The sequence below is a fragment of the Kogia breviceps genome, chromosome 7, assembly GCF_026419965.1.
Source record: "Kogia breviceps isolate mKogBre1 chromosome 7, mKogBre1 haplotype 1, whole genome shotgun sequence".
In the NCBI taxonomy this organism is placed as follows: domain Eukaryota; kingdom Metazoa; phylum Chordata; class Mammalia; order Artiodactyla; family Physeteridae; genus Kogia; species Kogia breviceps.
In genome coordinates, this window is record NC_081316.1 from 101416517 (window position 1) to 101435313 (window position 18797).

The window sequence follows — 18797 nt, forward strand, 5'->3', positions numbered from 1 at the left end:
ACCACATATAATAAATACATATATAAATACATATACACATATAATAAGAAAGCACTGAAAACAGTGAAATAAAAGAATATTTACTTAAAGTATTGGTTATTAAGTGGAAAAAATTATTTGGTTTGTAGAGGGATATATTATCGTCACAGGATAGGTTGGAGGTCAATGAAGATTAGAAATGGGATTTAAAAAATTTTTTATTAAAAAAACTTTTTTAAACATCTTTATTGGAGTATAATTGCTTTACATTGTTGTGTTAATTTCTGTTGTATAACAAAGTGAATCATCTATACATATACATCTATCCCCATATCCCCTCCCTCTTGCGTCTCCCTCCCACTCTCTCTATCCCACCCCTCTAGGTGGTCACAGAGCACCGAGCTGATCTCCCTGTGCTATGCGGCTGCTTCCCACTAGCTATCTGTTTTACGTTTGGTAGTGTATATGCCACTCTCTTACTTTGTCCCAGCTTACCCTTCCCCCTCCCCATGTCCTCAAGTCCGTTCTCTACATCTGTGTCTTTATTCCTGTCCTGCCTCTAGGTTCTTCAGAACCTTTTTTTTTTTTAGATTCCATGTATATATGTTAGCATACAGAATTTGTTTTTCTCTTTCTGACTTACTTCACTCTGTATGACAGAGTCTAGGTCCATCCATAGAAATGGGATTTAAAAATACTGAGTGCAGCAGGAAGACTGTCTCTGAGTTGATATGACAAATCAGCTAGATTTTGAGTTATTCTGTTACCTTAGAGTTATTTAATGTTTAAATACGAAGATGACTCTGCTGGCCCATCATCATTAAGAAATGTTCTTGAGTTATTTTTTTTCTAAGCATTTGTTATTAATGTGAAAGATAAGGCTAACATTATTTCAGAGTGGATTTCATATTATATTTGTTATATCTTGATAGTGTCACCATTGTTCAGCATCTGGTTCTTCCCTATGCAGGTTAAATTTGATCATTTCGTTGGGTGTGTATAAGACTAGGGAACTGATTTTTAGTCACAGTGTGTTTACTGGCCAGAACAGCTACCTTCTGGGGAAGAAGTTCCTGAAAGCCTAATTAAGACTTATTTTTTAATCAAATTGGATGTCTTTGGTACCATCCACATGAGAATAATTATCTCACAACTGGAAATATGCTATTGCAGGAATATATTTGCCCTTTAATTTATACTTATCACTCATTTCAATAAGATTTCTTAAGTTTATAAATTATTTTTCATTAATTACAAATCAAAATATATATTGAGTCTCTTTGTACATCATGATCTGCTAGACACTGTGGGGAGTACAGAATAGTTTAAGATACTCTGTTCTCCCTTCTGACAAGTTTAACCACTCCTTTTTTTTTTTTTAACATCTGTATTGGAGCATAATTGCTTTACAATGGTGTGTTAGTTTCTGCTTTATAACAAAGTGAATCAGCCATACATATACATATATCGCCATATCTCCTCCCTCCTGCATCTCCCTCCCACCCTCCTTATCCCACCCCTCTAGGTGGTCACAAGGCAACTAGCTGATCTCCCTGTGTAACCACTCTTTTCTTGAAATACACTTAACGTGTCTTTGCTAGGAAGACATGATATGTCAATGTTAAAAGATTTCTGTGGGGGCTTCCCTGGTGGCGCAGTGGTTGAGAGTCCGCCCGCCGATGCAGGGGACACGGGTTCGTGCCCCGGTCCGGGAAGATCCCACGTGCCGCGGAGCGGCTGGGCCCGTGAGCCGTGGCCGCTGAGCCTGCGCGTCCGGAGCCTGTGCTTCGCAACGGGAGAGGCCGCAACAGTGAGAGGCCCGGGTATCACCAAAAAAAAAAAAAAAGGATTTCTGTGGCACTGCTATTAACTCCTTCTAGTGGGAGTTACTAGAAGGCTTTGGCAAGGGGGTCAGATAGGTAGATTTTGAAATGGGCTTTTGAAAAGGAAAGAGGGAGGATATTTCAGGCAGGGAAAAATTTGTTCAAAGGCATAGAAGAACAGAAACGTGGCAAGTCATTTTACTGGGCTGAGAATTCACAAAGGGGAATAGTGTATCATCTAAACTGCTAGAGAGCAGGACAGAATCTGTTCTCAATTTGTAGCACAGTATTTAATACATTGGAGCTCAGAAATGTTTGTTAAATTAATAAAATTATATATGGTTATTAGTTTTTTAAGGGTATACCTTCACAGGGCTTTAGTCATACTAGGTTGTTAGAGAATGTTTTGCAAATTAAATGAATAGAAAAGGAAAGGTGAAATGCTAGAAAGGCAGAGAGACAAAGGATGAAAGGTAGGTTGTGGCCAGATTGTAAAGTCCTTTGTTGACAGATTAAATTTGGACTTTATTCTTTAAAGGAAGAGGAGATCTGAATCATTCAGAGGAGAGGAGTGGCGTAATGAAATTGATCCCCTGGATCAACTGACTTAATTGTAGTGTGAGGACAGATTTGAAAGAGGAAAGCTTAGGGAGGGAGACCACTATTGGTGTTCCAATTTCAGTATTTCTAACAGCAACTTACTACAGATAGGTTGTTGGGATACTTGTTCTGGAAATGAGACTAAGAGCGGTTGCAGGCATTTTGAAGTCCTGCCCTTTAATCCCCACCCCCTTCTATTCTGTCAGTGAGCCAGGGACAGCCCAGGAAGTGAGTGTTTCACTGCCAGTCAGTGTGAGGACTTGGGAATCACAGGATCTGCTGCTTCTGAACTCAATACAAAGATGTTTTTTCAAATCTTTCTACGTTTTGTCAGCAATCTTTCTACCTTTGTAAGTGGTTTCCTCTCTGTGATAGTACACTGGATTCCAGGTAGGGGATTTGCCCCTTCCTCTTCCTCTTTCTCCTTTTTCTACCAGCCTGAACTTAGATCTCTGTTCCTCTTTCCTGAAGAATACTAGGGGCTTCTGAAGTTTTCCAATCTGTGTGGAGCAGATACAGGCGGCAGCACGGCAGAGCTGGGAGTTAAAGATTGAGTCAGGATTTGTTTACTTGTCAGGCAAACAGCCTTTCTGTTTGTATATTTTATAAAACAAAGGGGCGGGATTCAGGGTTTAGGAATTCTCTTGGATCTGCAATAGGAAGAGTAGTCACTATTTAGAATTTTCTCATTTGAAAATCACTGCTACATGTTCTAATGTAAATGTTTGGTTCTTCTGTTTGCATTCTGGGGGACTGCCTTAAAACCTCTGTTTATTGTTTTGTAGCTTTCTATTGTATCTACCAACTGTTACATGATTTTATTCTTGAAATTGGCTGATATAGAGCTATTAGACATCATACTGATATGCACTATAAACTTTAAAATTATTTAATTCAGGAGTGGTGGTGATGGTGTGATGAATTGGGAGATTGGGATTGACATATATACACTAATGTATAAAATGGATAACTAATAAGAACCTGCTCTATAAAAAATAAATAAAATTCAAAAATTCAAAACCAAAACAAAACAAAAAAAGAAAAAACCTCATTGTCCTTCAACCACACATTCCCATTGTTCTTGAAACCTGCTTTATGGGAGGATGGTACCTGAAGAGGGAAAATAACAACCACCCAGGCTGTTATATCTTTCTGATAAATATCAGGCTGCAGTCTCTTGTGAACTTTCCCTCATTAGGTTTGGATAATTAATTGCTGAGTCTTGCTGCTTTCTTCTGAGAAAGGGGCAGTATATAAAATATATTTTATAAATAAAAATATGCTGCATCTGATTTAAGAATAGCTCAATTTCAGGGCTGCAAAAAAATAAATTCAATAATATAGTGCTTGCTCTGTGTAACGCAATGTGTTAGGTAATGGGGTGGAGACAAAAACAAGACCCTGTACTCAGGAGTACTGGTAGTAGAAGTCATAAAGTATATTCATCTTTATCACACTAGGTGGAGTAAGACAAATGCCGTAAGAGAGCTAAAACAGATGCTGTGTGATTTCAGACTAAGGAGAATCAGTTCTTACTATATGAAATGGGAATATTTTGTTTATGAAGCTGGTGACATGGGCACTGCATCTTGAAGGACGCACCACCTTAAGTAGATGAGAAATATCCTAGGTGAAGACAGGTATATAGTTATGATGAGAAGAGACTGGAGAGTGGTCCAGTTTGGCTGGAGGACAAGGTATTAGTGAGAGGCATTACTGGACAGGTAGGTTGGTGTGAGACTGTACAGTGCCTTCATCAATGCCTGGCCAAGTAGTTTAGACCTTATTTGGTAGACAGTGAGGAGTCATTAATAAAGGTTTTATGGAGGAATATATAACACAATCAGATCTGTGCTTAGAAGATGAATTTACTAGCAGTGTTCCCTAATGCTTTTACGTTATAGCTCACATAGAAAATGATAATACTTTTACTGCATACTGGAGTAAATTGGATGGAATCTGGAACCCCATGAGCTGCTTAGAGCTGGAGGTGATTGACATGGGGCCTCTGGCCATCCTAAGGGCTAAGAGGATCAAGAGGCCCACCAATTAGGAAGCTCTGGCATAGATGATAGCTTCCCTGTCTAGTTTCAATTAAGAGGCTGTGATACTATCCATCTAAGAGGTTGTGAGGACCTAAATTATGACAGTAGAAAGGAAGTTACTGCTAGGCAAGAGAATATGAAGCATCAGTGCTTATGAGAACAGGTTCAGGCTGGAAGAAAAATTGGGGGAGCTGCTCAGGAGAGGTGGACTAGTAAAAATCTTTACAAAGGATTTGTCCCAGGCACACTTGCAAACTTCTGAGCCCTAGTAATTTATAATGCCTACCCTATATCATCCCCTTGTCCTCTTCCTGGCATTGTGTGGGTATAATCAGCAGAATTTAACCACTTATTGAATGTCAGGGGGACAGTGAAGGAAGACAAATTCAAGGCCCACAGAGATTTTGAAGCTAGGTTATTTAGCAGGTGGGAAAATTGATTTGGAAGGGGGAAAATGAAAAATACTCTTTTGACATGTTGAGAGTCACCTGCAAGAAGTAATTGGTGAAAATCAGGGACTAAGGGACTTTTACCAAGGGAAAGTGCTGAGGTTAAAGAGTACAGGTCCAAGGTCAGACTTTAGGAACACATTCATGAGGTGATAAGAAGAGGAACCAATAAAAGGAATTAACTTTTGGAAATTATCTATTATTGTATTTAATTATGATGATGGACTTGAACAGGAAGTTTTATCTGCCTTTTATTCTCATTATCCACATTTTATCAATGAAAAATCTGAGGCTCAGAGTGATTACTAACTTGCCCAAGGTTGTTACCTAGTAAGTAGGAAGCTGATATAAAGCAAACAAAGAGGAAGCAGGAAAGTTAGAAATGTACAATGTCTCAGAAGCTAAGAATAGAAAGGGGTTTAAGGAGCTGTAGCCTACAATGTCAAGCACTATGGCAAATGTGAAGAATATATAATAAACTGCCACCAGCATGCTATGGAGTACAGAACATATAAACATGTAAATGTTTTCTAAAATGTAAAATATTTTAAGTTCATGAATCTCTATTCAGACAAATACCCAATCAGGGTATTCAGTTTACTTCTACTTAAGTAAGAGGAGTAAAAGATCTGACCTCAGGGAACTGATTTTAATCTAAGAGTGAATATAAGATAAATATGCATAATAATAATAAAAGTAGTAAGATAAATACCAGAGGGTTTCCTTTTCTAAGTTTTCAAAGCATCCTCTTTATACCTCTAATCTTGTGGCTTTCAAATTTTATTGTAGTATGCCTAAGAATACCTGCTTGCCCTACCTCAGAGATTCTGATTTATTAGGTCCAGAGTGGGGTCCATGAATCTGCACATTAGCAATAACACCAGGTATTTCTGTTACAAGTAGACCCCAGGCCAGATCTTGAGAAATAATGCTCAGACAAAATGCTGACTATAGTATAAATGATCTACTTGTATGTCTGTTTCCTAGGCAGTGAAACATCTGAGTTCTAACACTTTTTGTCCCTCAGCAGTGCCTATCACTTTGTTGAATGAATAAATAATTCAAAGAAAGAAGATACTACATCTTGTTGATTGGTCATTGAAAGCTACATAAATAATAATAGGTAACATTGTTTGAGGGACTTTTCTGGTGGCGAAGTGGTTGAGAATCTGCCTGCCATTGCAGGGGACACAGGTTCGATCCCTGGTCTGGGAAGACCCCACATGCTGTGGAGCAACTAAGCCTGTGCATCGCAACTACTGAGCTTGTGCTTTAGAGCCCGCAAGCCACAACTACTGAGCCCCTGTGCCACGAGTACTGAAACACGTGCCAAGAGCCTGTGCTCCTCAACAGGAGAAGCCACTGCAATGAGAAGCCCACGCACTGCAACAAAGAGTAGTCCCTGCTCACCACAACTAGAGAAAGCCCGCGCGCAGCAACGACGACCCAATGCAGCCAAAAATAAATAAAATAAAATTAAAAATAGCAGAAATTAAACTGCAGATCCTATTAAATTCTCATAAATCACTATGGAATCTTTGGGATCACATTCTGGTGTACCTAAAGTACTGAGGTCAATGTAATTATGATAATATTGAATGGTGGGTATTTTTTATTATAACAATGATGTGTAGCTATTAGTACATCTGTGATTAGCATGTAGATTCAGTGTTGTGAAAAGACCAGCATTGTTCAACTATGAGAAATGACAATAGTGGTAACTAAAGTCCTGAGTTAATTCTTAGGCAGATTTGTACTGCAAGAACACAAAAAGGATTATTGTGGTTCAAAAATGGAGAACCAAAGAGTTGGTGGTCTGAGAATGAGGAAGGAGAGGAATTTGGGGACGATATTTGGTGTTAGGTTTATACTTCTCTTACCAGTAGGTGAGATTATTGTCTATGGAGAAACAGGAATGTTCATAGAAGATTGGTAAAATTTTTGTGCTTTTGATTTCCTCTTCACAGTGTTGAAGAAGTACATGGAAAATACTCATCAGAAAAAAGTGATTTTCAGTAAGCGGAAGAGCCTTCCGTGTATTGCACCACTTCTAACCACGGTGGAGGAGACTCCGCAGATCATCTCTGCTCGAGTCCGGGGACATTTTCCTAAGTGGCTCAATGGCTGTCTGCTTCGAATTGGACCTGGGAAGTTCGAGTATGGGAAGGATAAGTAAGCCTTGATTTTGGAGAACAATTTGGATTTCTTAGCATGGACTGGTTCTATGGAATATGCATTAATATCTGCTTCCTCTCTGAGGCTAACATTGCCATACAATCCCTTTGATTACAGATGAGGAAACTATAGTCTACAGAAAAAAAATGGAGATTTTATTCTTTTTTAAAAGTTTTGACTTTTCTGTTTTGCAGAATATTGTAAATTTTAAGTCATCTGAAAGTTTACGCTAGAAGAGAAGTGTCAGGAACTATCTATAGGACTAGCAAGCTCTATTTCATCACAAGTTCCTGAAGGAAGGGACAATGTCTTCATCTCATGCCACTCCCTTACCCAGTACTCCCCAGACACAATGGCTCTTTCAGTTCCTCAAACCAGGCATGTTTATTTTTGCTCAGGGTCTTGGCATTGGCTTGCTCATCTCTCTTCCCAAGTCTGATTCTTGTCATTCATATATGAGCTGAAATTTCACATCCTTTGAGCCTTCCCTGATCTCCCAATCTAAAAATGCTACTATTTTTTATATTACCTATTTTAATTCTCTGCATTATCAATATCCAGTATATTTTTGTTTGTTTATTTATTTGTTAGCTGTGTTTCCTCACTAGATAGCAGTTCCATGATGGTGGGGATGTTTTCTTGTTCAACCCATATCCCCAATATCTAGGATAGTGCCCTGTAGTTAAATAGCACTCAATAAATATATGTAAATAATTGAAAAAAACCCAATAACTCTTTAGTGAATTTTTTCTCTGTGTGTCTACTAGGGACATGAAGTGATGTTAAGAAACCACTATGGTCAGGAAGAAATCTACTTTGCTTTAAACATTTAAGAATATTTGAAACTTTTTTTCATTGTGTAAGTTTTTACCTCTATAAAACTTTTTGACATATAGAACAGAGTGTGGAAAAAATGTGTACCACATCCTCTGTTAGCACTTTGGTGTATTTCCTGCTAATCTCTATAGATTTGCTTTAAATAATCACAATCATATGTAGAATTTTTTTTAGTGAAGCTATTATTGACATATAACATTATACTAGTTTCAGGTGTACAACATAATGATTCAATATTTGTGTGTATTGTGAAATGATCATCACAATAATTCTAGTTAACATTCATCACCATACATAGTTACAAAATTGTTTTTCTTATGATGAGGACTTTTAAGATTTACTTTCAGCAACTTTCAAATATGCAATAAGTATTATTAGCTATAGTCACCATGCTGTACATTACATCCTTTATTTATTTTATAACTGGAAGTTTGTACCTTTTCATCCCCTTCACCTCTTGCAATCACCAATCTATTCTCTGTATCTATGAGCTTGTTTTTCTTTTTCTTTTCTTTTTTAAAAATATTCTACATATAAGTGAGATCATATGGTATTTGTCTTTCTCTGTCTGGCTTATTTCACTTAGCATAATGCCCTCAAGCTCTACTCATGTTGCAAATGGCAACATTTCTTTCTTTTTTATGGCTGAGTAGTATTCCATTGTGTATAGAGATGCCACAACTTTTTTATCCATTCATCTGTCCATGGGCACTTAGGTTGTTTCCATATCTCAGCTACTGTAAATAATGCTGCAATAAACATGAGGGTGTATATATCTTTTTGAGTTAGTGTTTTTGATTTCTTTGGATAAATATCCAGAAGTGGAATTGCTGGATCATATGGTAGTTCTATTTTTAATTTTTTTTTTTTTGTGGTACACGGGCCTCTCACTATTGTTGCCTCTCCTGTAGCAGAGCACAGGCTCTGGATGTGCAGGCTCAGTGGCCATGACTCATAGGCTCAGCTGCTCCGCGGCATGTGGGATCTTCCCGGACTGGGGCACTAACCCATGTCCCCTGCATCGGGAGGTGGACTCTCAACCACTGCACCACCAGGGAAGCCCTTTAATTTTTTGAAGATCCTCCATACAAGTTTCCGTAGTGGCTGTACTAATTTACTTTTTCACCAACAGTGCGTGAGTGTTCTCTTTTCTGCACATCCTCCCCACCACTTGTCTTTTCAATAATAGCCATTCTAACAGGTGTAGGGTGGTATGTCATTGTGGTTTTGATTTGCATATGCCTGATGACTAGTGATGTTGAGCATCTGTTCATGTACCTGTTGACCACCTGTATGTCGTTTCTTGGAAAATGTCTATACAGATCTTCAGCCCATTTTAAAACCAGGTTTATGTTTTTTTTGCTATTGAGTGTATGAGTTCTTTATATATTTTAGATATTAACTGAATTTTTTTGCCCTCATTTTAAAAAATTTCATACTGTCATAAGCCATTTTATCTGTGTTGCTACAAAATCTGAATGACTATTACTTTTAATGGCTGGATGATATTCCAGAAATCACTGCTTTTTAAAAAAATATGATAAAATACACATTACATAAAATTTGCCATCTAAAATTTGCCAACTATTTTTGAGCATACATTCATTAGCATTAAGTACATTCACACTGATGTGCTATCATCACCACCATCCATCTACTTTTCATCTTGCAAAACTGAAACTCTGTACCCATTAAACAGTAACTCTCCATTCTCCCCTTCCCCAAGCTCCTGGCAACCACCTAATTGTACGTTCTATTAGTTATATCATTCCTATGGGCCTGGTGGGGATCTGATTACGGTCCTACTGTGCTTCTCCAGCTGTTGTTAGAAACAGATCAAAAATTAGGGGCATGTTTAAGATATATTTCTTAATAACCCAGATATTTTAATTTGCTGAACCTGTTGCATCTTGTCTTTACTGAATATTAGACTTTTGAAATGCCACTGCTAGAAGGAAAAAAATGCAATGGTCTTCCACCACCTTATCCCTCCCCAAAGGCAAGAAGCCCTTAAGAAGTTACTTTAAATGCTTAGGGTAATAGCTGGAGGGCTGGGAAGGTAGGGGACTGATTTGGAGGTAGAAAAAAGGAAAATGACTGAACTGACCTATGGACACCCCTCCTTAGCTCTAACAGAGAAGCTCTACTTTTCCCTATTTTAATCTGGATTTCATGAAAATTATAATTTGAAAAAAGGCTATGAAGCAAAAAGGAAGAGGAGGAGGAAAAGAAAAATAAAACTACTAGTCCACTTCCCAGAGTGTAACAGCCTCTTACAAAAAGCACATGGTATTTCATCTGCTACAGGAGCAGCTTTAGTCAATTGTAAAACCAAGTAGCAGAGCTACTCAGGGCCTGGGATTGCACCACAGGCCTCTTTTAAGATAAAGATCTTTGTGGGGGAAGGAAAATGTGTGGTGTGGTTGGTCCTCATAAGTGTCTACTTTGTCCTTCAAATCAATTTTTTTTTCAGAGCCAGCAGTAGGCATTTATAGCAAGAACAAGGTCTTGCCTGCCTCTTAGGTTAGAAGTACAGGTATCTTCAAGTTGAAGAGAAGACAAATTGAGGCTTAGTTTAGTGGTTTGGCTCCCAACTTAGGTTTACTTATTTATTTTCATGGGAGACTTTTCTTTTTTATTTCTAAAAGGCATCATCAGTTATTTTTGTTATCATAATATACAACTTTCTCTTTTGTGGACCCCTAAGTCTCATTCATATCTTTCATGTCTTTTCAATAGAATTCACTTGCAAACATATGGGGGGCATTTCTTTTTTTTTTTAAACTTTTTATTTTATATTGGAATGTAGTTTTAACAACGTTGCGATAGTGATAGTTTCAGGTGTACAGCAAAGTGATTCAGTTATACATATACATATATCTATTCTTTTTCAAATTCTTTTCCCATTTAGGTTGTTGCATAATACTGAGGAGAGTTCCCTGTGCTATACAGTAGGTCCTAGTTGGTTATCCATTTTAAATATAGCAGTATGTACATGTCAATCCCAAACTCCCTAACTGCCCCTCTTGCCCACCCTTCCCCTCTGGTAACCATAAGTTTGTTCTCTAAGTCTGTGAGTCTCTTTCTGTTTTCTCAATAAGTTCATTTGGTTTTAGATTCCGCATATAAGTGATATCATACGATGTTTCTCTTTCTCTGTCTGAATTACTTCACTCAGTATGACAACCTCTAGGTCTGTCCACGTTGCTGCAAATGGCATTATTTCATTCTTTTTCATGGCTGAATAATATTCCATTGTATATATGTACCACATCTTCTCTATCCATTCCTCTGTTGATGGACATTTAGGTTGCCTCCATATCTTGGCTATTGTAAACAGTGCTACAATGAACATTGGAGTGCATGTATCCTTTTGGACCATGTTTTTCTCCAGATATATGCCCAGGAGTGGTACTGCAAGATCATATGGTAGCTCTATTTTTAGTTTTTTAAGGAACCTCCATACTGTTCTCCATAGTGTCTGAATCAATTTATATTCCCACCAGCAGTGTAGGAGGTTTCCCTTTTCTCTATATCCTCTCCAGCATTTACTGTTTGTAGACTTTTTGATGATAGCCATTTTGACTGGTGTGAGGTGATATCTCAGTGTAGTTTTTTTTTTTTTTTTCAGTGTAGTTTTTATATGCATTTCTCTAATAATTAGCGATGTTGAACATCTTTTAATGTGCCTTTTGGCCATCTATATGTCTTCTTTGGAAAAAAGTCTATTTAGGTCTTCTGCACATTTTTTGATTGGGTTATTTGTTTTGATGATATAAGCTGCATGAGCTATATGTAAATTTTGGAGACTAATCCCTTGTCAAGCACATCATTTGCAAATATTTTCTCCCGATCTGTGGGTTGTCCTTTTGTTTTGTTTATGGTTTCCTTTGCTGTGCAAAAACTTTTGAGTTTAATTAGGTCCTATTTGTTTATTTTTGTTTTTATTTCCATTACTCTGGGAGATGGATCAAAAAAAATATTGCTGTGATTCATGTCAGAGAATGTTTTGCCTGTGTTTTCCTCTAAGAGTTTTATAATGTCTGGTCTCGCATTTGGTTCTTTAATCCACTTTGAGCTTATTTTTGTGTATGGTGTTAAAGAATGTTCTAATTTCATTTTTTTACATATAGCTGTCCAGTTTTCCCAGCACCATTTGTTGAAGAGACTGTTTTTCCAGCATTGTATAGTCTTGCCTCCTTTGTTGTAGATTAATTGCCCATAGGTGAGTGGATTTACTTCTGGGCTTTCTATCCTGTTCCATTGATCTATATTTCTATTTTTGTGCCAGTACCATACTGTTTTGATGACTATAGCTTTGCAGTATAGTCTGAAGCCAGGAAGCCTGATTTCTCCAGCTCCATTTTTCTTTCTCAAGATTGTTTTGGCTATTCATGGTCTTTTGTGTCTCCATACAAATTTTAAGATTTTTTGTTCTAGTTCTGTGAAAAATGCTATTGGTAATTTGATAGGGATTGCATTTAATCTGTAGATTGCCTTGAGCAGTATAGTCATTTTCACAGTATTGACTCTTCTAATCCAAGAACATGGTATATCTTTCCATCTGTTTGTGTCAGCTTTGATTTCTTTCATCAGCGTCTTATAGTTTTCAGAGTACAGGTCTTTTGTCTTTTTAGGTAGATTTATATCTAGGTATTTTGTTCTTTTTGATGCAATGGTAAATGGGATTATTTCCTTAATTTCTCTTTCTGGTCTTTTGTTGTTAGTGTATAGAAATGCAAGAGATTTCTATGTATTAATTTTATAACCTACAACTTTACCAAATTCATTGATGAGCTCTAATATTTTTCTGGTGACATCTTTAAGATTTTCTATGTATAGTATGTCATCTGCAAACAGTGACAGTTTAACTTGTTCTTTTGCAATTTGGATTCCTTTTATTTCTTTTTCTTCTCTGATTGCTGTGGCTAGGACTTCCAAAACTATGTTGAATAAAAGTGGCGAGAGTGGACATCCTTGTCTTATTCCTGATCTTAGAGGAAATGCCTTCAGCTTTTCACCATTGAGTATGATGTTAGCTGTAGGTTTGTCGTATATGGCCATTATTATGTTGAGGTATGTTCCTTCTATGCCCACTTTGTGAAGAGTTTTTATCATAAATGGGTGCTGAATTTTGTCAAAAGCTTTTCCTGCATCTATTGAAATGATCATATGGTTTTTATTCTTCAGTTTGTTGATGTGGAGTATCATATTGACTGATTTGTGTATACTGAAGAATCCTTGCATCCTTGGGATAAATCCCACTTGATCATGGTGTATGATCCTTTTAATGTGTTGTTGGATTCTGTTTGCTAGTATTTTGTTGAGAATTTTTGCATCTTATGTTCATCAGTGATATTGGCGTGTAATTTTCTTGTTTTGTAGTATCTTTGTCTGGTTTTGGTATTAGGGTGATGGTAGACTCATAGAATGAGTTTGGGAGCTCTCCTTCCTCTGCAATTTTTTGGAAGAGTTTCAGAAAGATAGGTGTTAGCTCTTCTCTAAATGTTTGGTAGAACTTCTGAAGCCACCAGGCCTCAACTTTTGTTTGTTGGGAGTTTTAAAATCACAATTTCAACTTCAGTGCTTGTGATTGGCCTGTTCATATTTTCTATTTCTTCCTGGTTCAGTCTTGGGATAATGTACCTTTCTAAGAATTTGTCCATTTCTTCCAGGTTGTCCATTTATTGGTATACAGTTGTTTGTAGTAGTTTCTTATGATCCTTTGTATTTCTGTGGTGTCAGTTGTAACTTTTCCTTTTCCATTTCTAATTTTATTGATTTGAATCCCCTTGCTTTTTTCTTGATGAGTCTGGCTAAAGGTTTATCAATTTTGTTCATCTTTTCAAAGTACCAGCTTTTAGTTTCATTGATCTTTGCTATTGTTTTCTTCATTTTTATTTCATTTATTTCTGTTCTGATCTTTATGATTTCTTTCCTTCTATGAACTTAGGTTTTGTTTGTTCTTCTTTCTCTAGTTCCTTTAGATGTAAGGTTAGGTTGTTTATCTGGGATTTTTCTTGTTTCTTGAGGTACGATTGTATTGCTATAAACTTCCCTCTTAGTACTGCAGGATTGGTTGGAGCATTTAAATCATTTACATTTTAAAAAAATTAATTTATTTTTGGCTGTGTTGGGTCTTTGTTGCTGTGTGTGTAGGCTTTCTCTATTTGCGGCCAGTGGGGGTTACTCTTTGTTGTGGTGCGTGGGCTTCTCGTTGCAGTGGCTTCTCTTGTTGCGGAGCATGGGCTGTAGGCTTGTGGGCTTCAGTAGTTGCAGCACATGGACTCAGTAGTTGTGGCACACAGGCCCTAGAGCACACGGGCTTCGGTAGTTGTGGTGCACAGACTCAGTAGTTGTGGCTCATGGGCTGTAGAGCGCAGGCTCAGTAGTTGTGGGGCATGGGATTAGTTGCTCTGTGGCATGTGGGATCTTCCCAGACCAGGGCTTGAACCCACATCCCTGCATTGGCAGGTGGATTCTTAACCACTGCACCACCAGGGAAGTCCCTTAATTCATTTACATTTAAGGTAATTATTGATATGTATGTTCCTATTGCCATTTTCTTAATTGTTTTAGGTTTGTTTTGTAAATCTTTTCTTCTCTTCCTCTTTTGTTCTCTTCTTTTTTTTTTTATGGTATGCAGGCCTCTCACTGTTGTGGCCTCTCCCGTAGTGGAGCACAGCCTCTGGATGCACAGGCCCAGCGGCCATGGCTCACAGGCCCAGCTGCTCCGTGGCATGTGGGATCTTCCCGGATCAGGGCATGAACCTGTGTCCCCTGCATCGGCAGGTGGATTCTCAACCACTGCCCACCAGGGAAGCCCCTTTTTTGTGGTTTGATGACCATCTTTAGTGTTATGTTTGTGTTGCTTTTTCTTTTGTGTGTGTCTATCTATTGTAGTTTTGGGGCTTGCTGTTCCCATGAGGTTTGATATAGCAGTCTATATGTGTACAAGGTTATTTTAAGTTTCTGGTCTCTGCCCTGCCTAGAGGAGTTCCTTTAGCATTTGTTGCAAAGCTGGTTTAGTGGTGCTGAATTCTCTTGGCTAATGGTGGCCTTCAGGAGGGCTCACACCAATGAGTACTTCCCAGAACTGCTGCTGCCAGTGTCTTTGTCCCCACAGTGAGCCACAGCTGTCCCCTGCCTCTGCAAGAGACCCTCCAATACTAGTAGGTAGTCTGGCCCAGTCTTTTATGGGGTCACTGCTTGTTCCCCTGGGTCCTGGTGAGCAGAAGACTTTGTGTGTGCCCTCCAAGAGTGGAGTTTCTATTTCCCTCATTCCTGTGGAAGTCCTGCAATCAAATCCTGCTGGCCTTCAAAGCTGGACTTTCTGGGGACTCCTCCTCCTATTGCTGGACCCCCAGGCTGGGAAGCCCAATGCAGGGCTCAGAACCTTCACTCAGTGGGAGAACTTCTGTGGTATAATTGCTTTCCAGTCTGTGGGTTGCCCACCCAGCGGGTATGGGATTTGATTCTATTGCAATTGCACCCCTCCTATCATCTCACTGTGGCCTCTACTTTGTCTTTGGATGTAGAGTATCCTTTTTGTAGGTTCCAGTATTTTTCCATCGATGGTTGCTCAGCAGTTAGTTGTGATTCCAGTGCTCTTGCAAGAAGGGGTACATCCATGTCCTTCTACTCCACCATCTTCGAGATCCCAAATTAGATTTAAAGGGAGAGGTAGAGACCTGAAGTCAATGTGACTCTTAACCTGTGGACAAGAATAGCCCCACTTGGTTGTGAATCTCTGATCTCTTTGTTAGATGCCACTCAAAAGATCAACATACAGACATAGTAGTGACATGACAAAGGTCTTTCTTTAATTAAAACCTTTTTATCAATGATTGCATTGAAGGCATGCTTATCAGTTTTTAAAATCATATGAATCTGGGCAGAATAGTAAATATCCTCAGCATTTTACTATTTACCACGCTTCTGGAATGACTTCAGGATCCATGATGAAGACACTCCAGCCTTGTAATTCCTTGACTGTCCCCACTGCAATGATTTTTCCCCCTCTGTGCCACTTCACTAAGCCCACGTACTGAGGCCACATCCTGCATCTTATTCCACAGAACTGCCCTAACCCCTGAAATCGTGAACTCTGAAACTCCACTTGGTGCTCAAAGCCCCAATTTCCACACTCCTTCATTCCCATGAAACTCATTTTCAATCACATCAACTTCTCTTCTCCTTACTCTTCTCCATCTTCTCAGTTTATCAGCTTTCATTTAGTTTCTTCTCCCAGGTGCAGATTCCACGATCAGTCCCTTCAAGTACACTCTCATCGCCATCCTCACTTCCTTTGCCTTGGTGATCTCTGCCTCTCCTCTGACCATTTCTGGTCCTATATTAGCCTATTTCTGCTTTCCTCCACTCAGGGCCCAGACCTGCTGAGCACTTCTAGAGGAAACACAGAACCTTGCGGATGGATTCAATTACAAAATTATGATTTCCAGCCCCAGCTGAGTCCTTGGTGCTGCCAAGAAATCTTTAGCTCTTTCCAGCTTCCCACAGGGTCCCTTTCCTGAAGCCTCTGTCACTCTCACTCTCAACAGGCATTCCTGCCTACTTTATAATGGATAGAAGGGCAGTTGGATTTGAGCTCCGTCAGCTGCCGTCCTCCCCACCTCCCCGTCTCCCCACAGAGGTACCTACTCCTGCCTCTCATCATCGTCAGAGGAAGCGGCCCTCTTCCCTCCCCATTCATGCTCCTCCCCTTGTATCTGCTTCTCCTTCACTAACCCCTCATCTCAGCCTGCAAATGTCCTCTCATCCTAAAAAATCCCTCATTCCTTCCCACCTTCCTCTCCAGCAAATACCGTCTCTCCTCCTCTCAGCATTTCTGTTTTCCTGCTTACTGAGGTCTTCTCAGTTCACTGCCATCTGACTTTTCACCCCACCGTGCTATGCTATCAGTTCTCAAAAAGGTCACCAAAGCCTGTTAAATGTTAAATGAAATGGGTTTTCCAGTCCTCAGCCTGACTTTTCTATAGCATTTGACCTTTTTGACCACCCGTCTTAACATTGTCTGGTCCTGGATTCCCACATAACACTTTCTCTTGATTCTTCTTCTGTCTCTCTGATTGCATGTTCTAAAATAATTTTTTTTGCTGCTGACTTCACTACCCCTTTGATGTTGATATACCCCAGCCTCTGACCTGAGCATTCCCTCCTTTTCTCTCATTGTATATTTTCTTTGCTATAGTAGAAATAATACATTCTTTAGAGTAAGATGGGGTGGGTTCAGATTCCATTTTCACCACTTATCAGCACTATGATCTTGAGCAAGGTTTCCCATATGAAAAATGGGGCTAATAAAATCGATTTTAATGACTGGCTATGATGTTAAAGGAGATAATGCATACAAAGAGCTTCATTCGGTGGCTGACAGGGATGGGCACGCAGTGCGTTTTCATTCTCTTCTTCCCCTCAGTGCCCCCTCTCCCCACTCCCTTTCCTGCCAAACAACTCCTTATGGCTCACCTTACTTTTGGGGGTGTTGTAGACCCCAGGATTTGGAGTCAGCACTGGGTTGAGATCCTTGTTCTGCCACTTACCAGCCCTGTGACCCTGGGCTTGTTGTTGCTCTGAACCGTGGTTTCCACATCTGTAATATGGTGATATTTGTTCCACATCTCTAATCAATGTGAAGGGGGGGATAAGTATTTACACATTTGACCCTTGAACAACATGGGGGTTAGGGGCGCCAGCCCTCCGCATAGTGGGAAAACTGCATATAACTTATAGTCAGCTCGTTATACCCATGGTTGCTTCACATATGTGGTTCTGCATCAACCAACTGCAGATCATGTAGTACCACAGTATTTACTACTGAAAAAATCTGTATAAGTGGACCCATGCAGTTCAAACTCATGTTGTTCAAGGGTCAACTTTATACACACACCATATATATATATGAAAAGATGTGGTGAAGTGCCTAGCACAGTACCTGGCATGTAGTAAGTGCTCAGTAGGTGGTGTTGTTATCCCATTTGCACCTATGGCTATGTCTGTCACATAGAGATGCTCTCAAATATCTCTCTCCCACCCCACACCCATCTCTTGTGCTCTAGACCTGTATTTTCCCAACTGGCTGTGGAACATCTCTACCCTGATGTTTTGCAAACGGCTCAGACTCTTGTTCAAAACTGAACTGTTTGCTTTTCCCCAATACTTGCTCTTCATGTATTCTCTGTCTCAGTTAAAGCATCACCATCCATTCAGGTGTGACTTTTTGGACTCTCTTTTTGTCACTGCCTACCTCCTGTCAGTCATCTCTGACTTATTTCTGCTATTTGTTCCTTTCTAACTGTACTGCTTCAGTTTAGTCTCTTATGTTTTCCCACTTGTATTATTGCCTGAATGCTCCTCTTTCTTTCCCATATTCTACTCTGTGTCCAGAGTGATCTTCTTAAGATATGAGTCTCACAGTTTCACTTTCCTGTTCTAAAACTTTATGCTTTCCTGTTGAAGTTCTTTAAGCCTTAAATTTAAGTGCTGGTAGGTCTTGTGCTGACCTGTTTCTCCATCATCATCGCCTGCCACTGACGGCTCTGTCTACACACTAATTTGTTTACTGGCTATTCCTCCAAGATACCATATGCCTTCAGGCTCTTCCTTTTTTTTTTTTTTTTTTTTTTTTTTTTTTTTTTAAATTACCTCTCACTAGGATACCCTTCTACTCTTCTCCAGTTGGCAAACATCCTTAAAGAACCAGCCAGATGTCTTCTTTCCTCTTGATCTTTCCCTGATAACCTCATCCTTCCATCCTGTTGCTCCTGTGCAGAGATAACGTTTTTTAACACTTCTCCATTGTTGCAGTGATCATTTTGTATTATAGTTATTTACATTCCTGTAATTGCTGGGCTTGGACAATGCCTGTC

The 18797-nt window shown here is 39.2% G+C and overlaps 1 protein-coding gene across 6 annotated transcripts in view; it reads left to right on the forward strand.

Moving 5' to 3' along the window:
- The window catches only part of BCO2 (beta-carotene oxygenase 2), a 51468-nt gene that overhangs the window by 4903 nt on the left and 27768 nt on the right, over positions 1 to 18797 (forward strand). For 3 of the 6 annotated variants that reach the window (XM_067039487.1, XM_059068362.2, XM_067039490.1), the window contains one exon: positions 6864 to 7068. In XM_067039487.1, coding sequence (XP_066895588.1) covers positions 6864 to 7068 — 205 coding nt within the window. Of the gene's footprint in view, positions 1 to 2632; positions 2793 to 6863; positions 7069 to 18797 lie in introns of those variants that run through there. The other 3 variants (XM_067039491.1, XM_067039488.1, XM_067039489.1) reach the window with 3 other exon arrangements.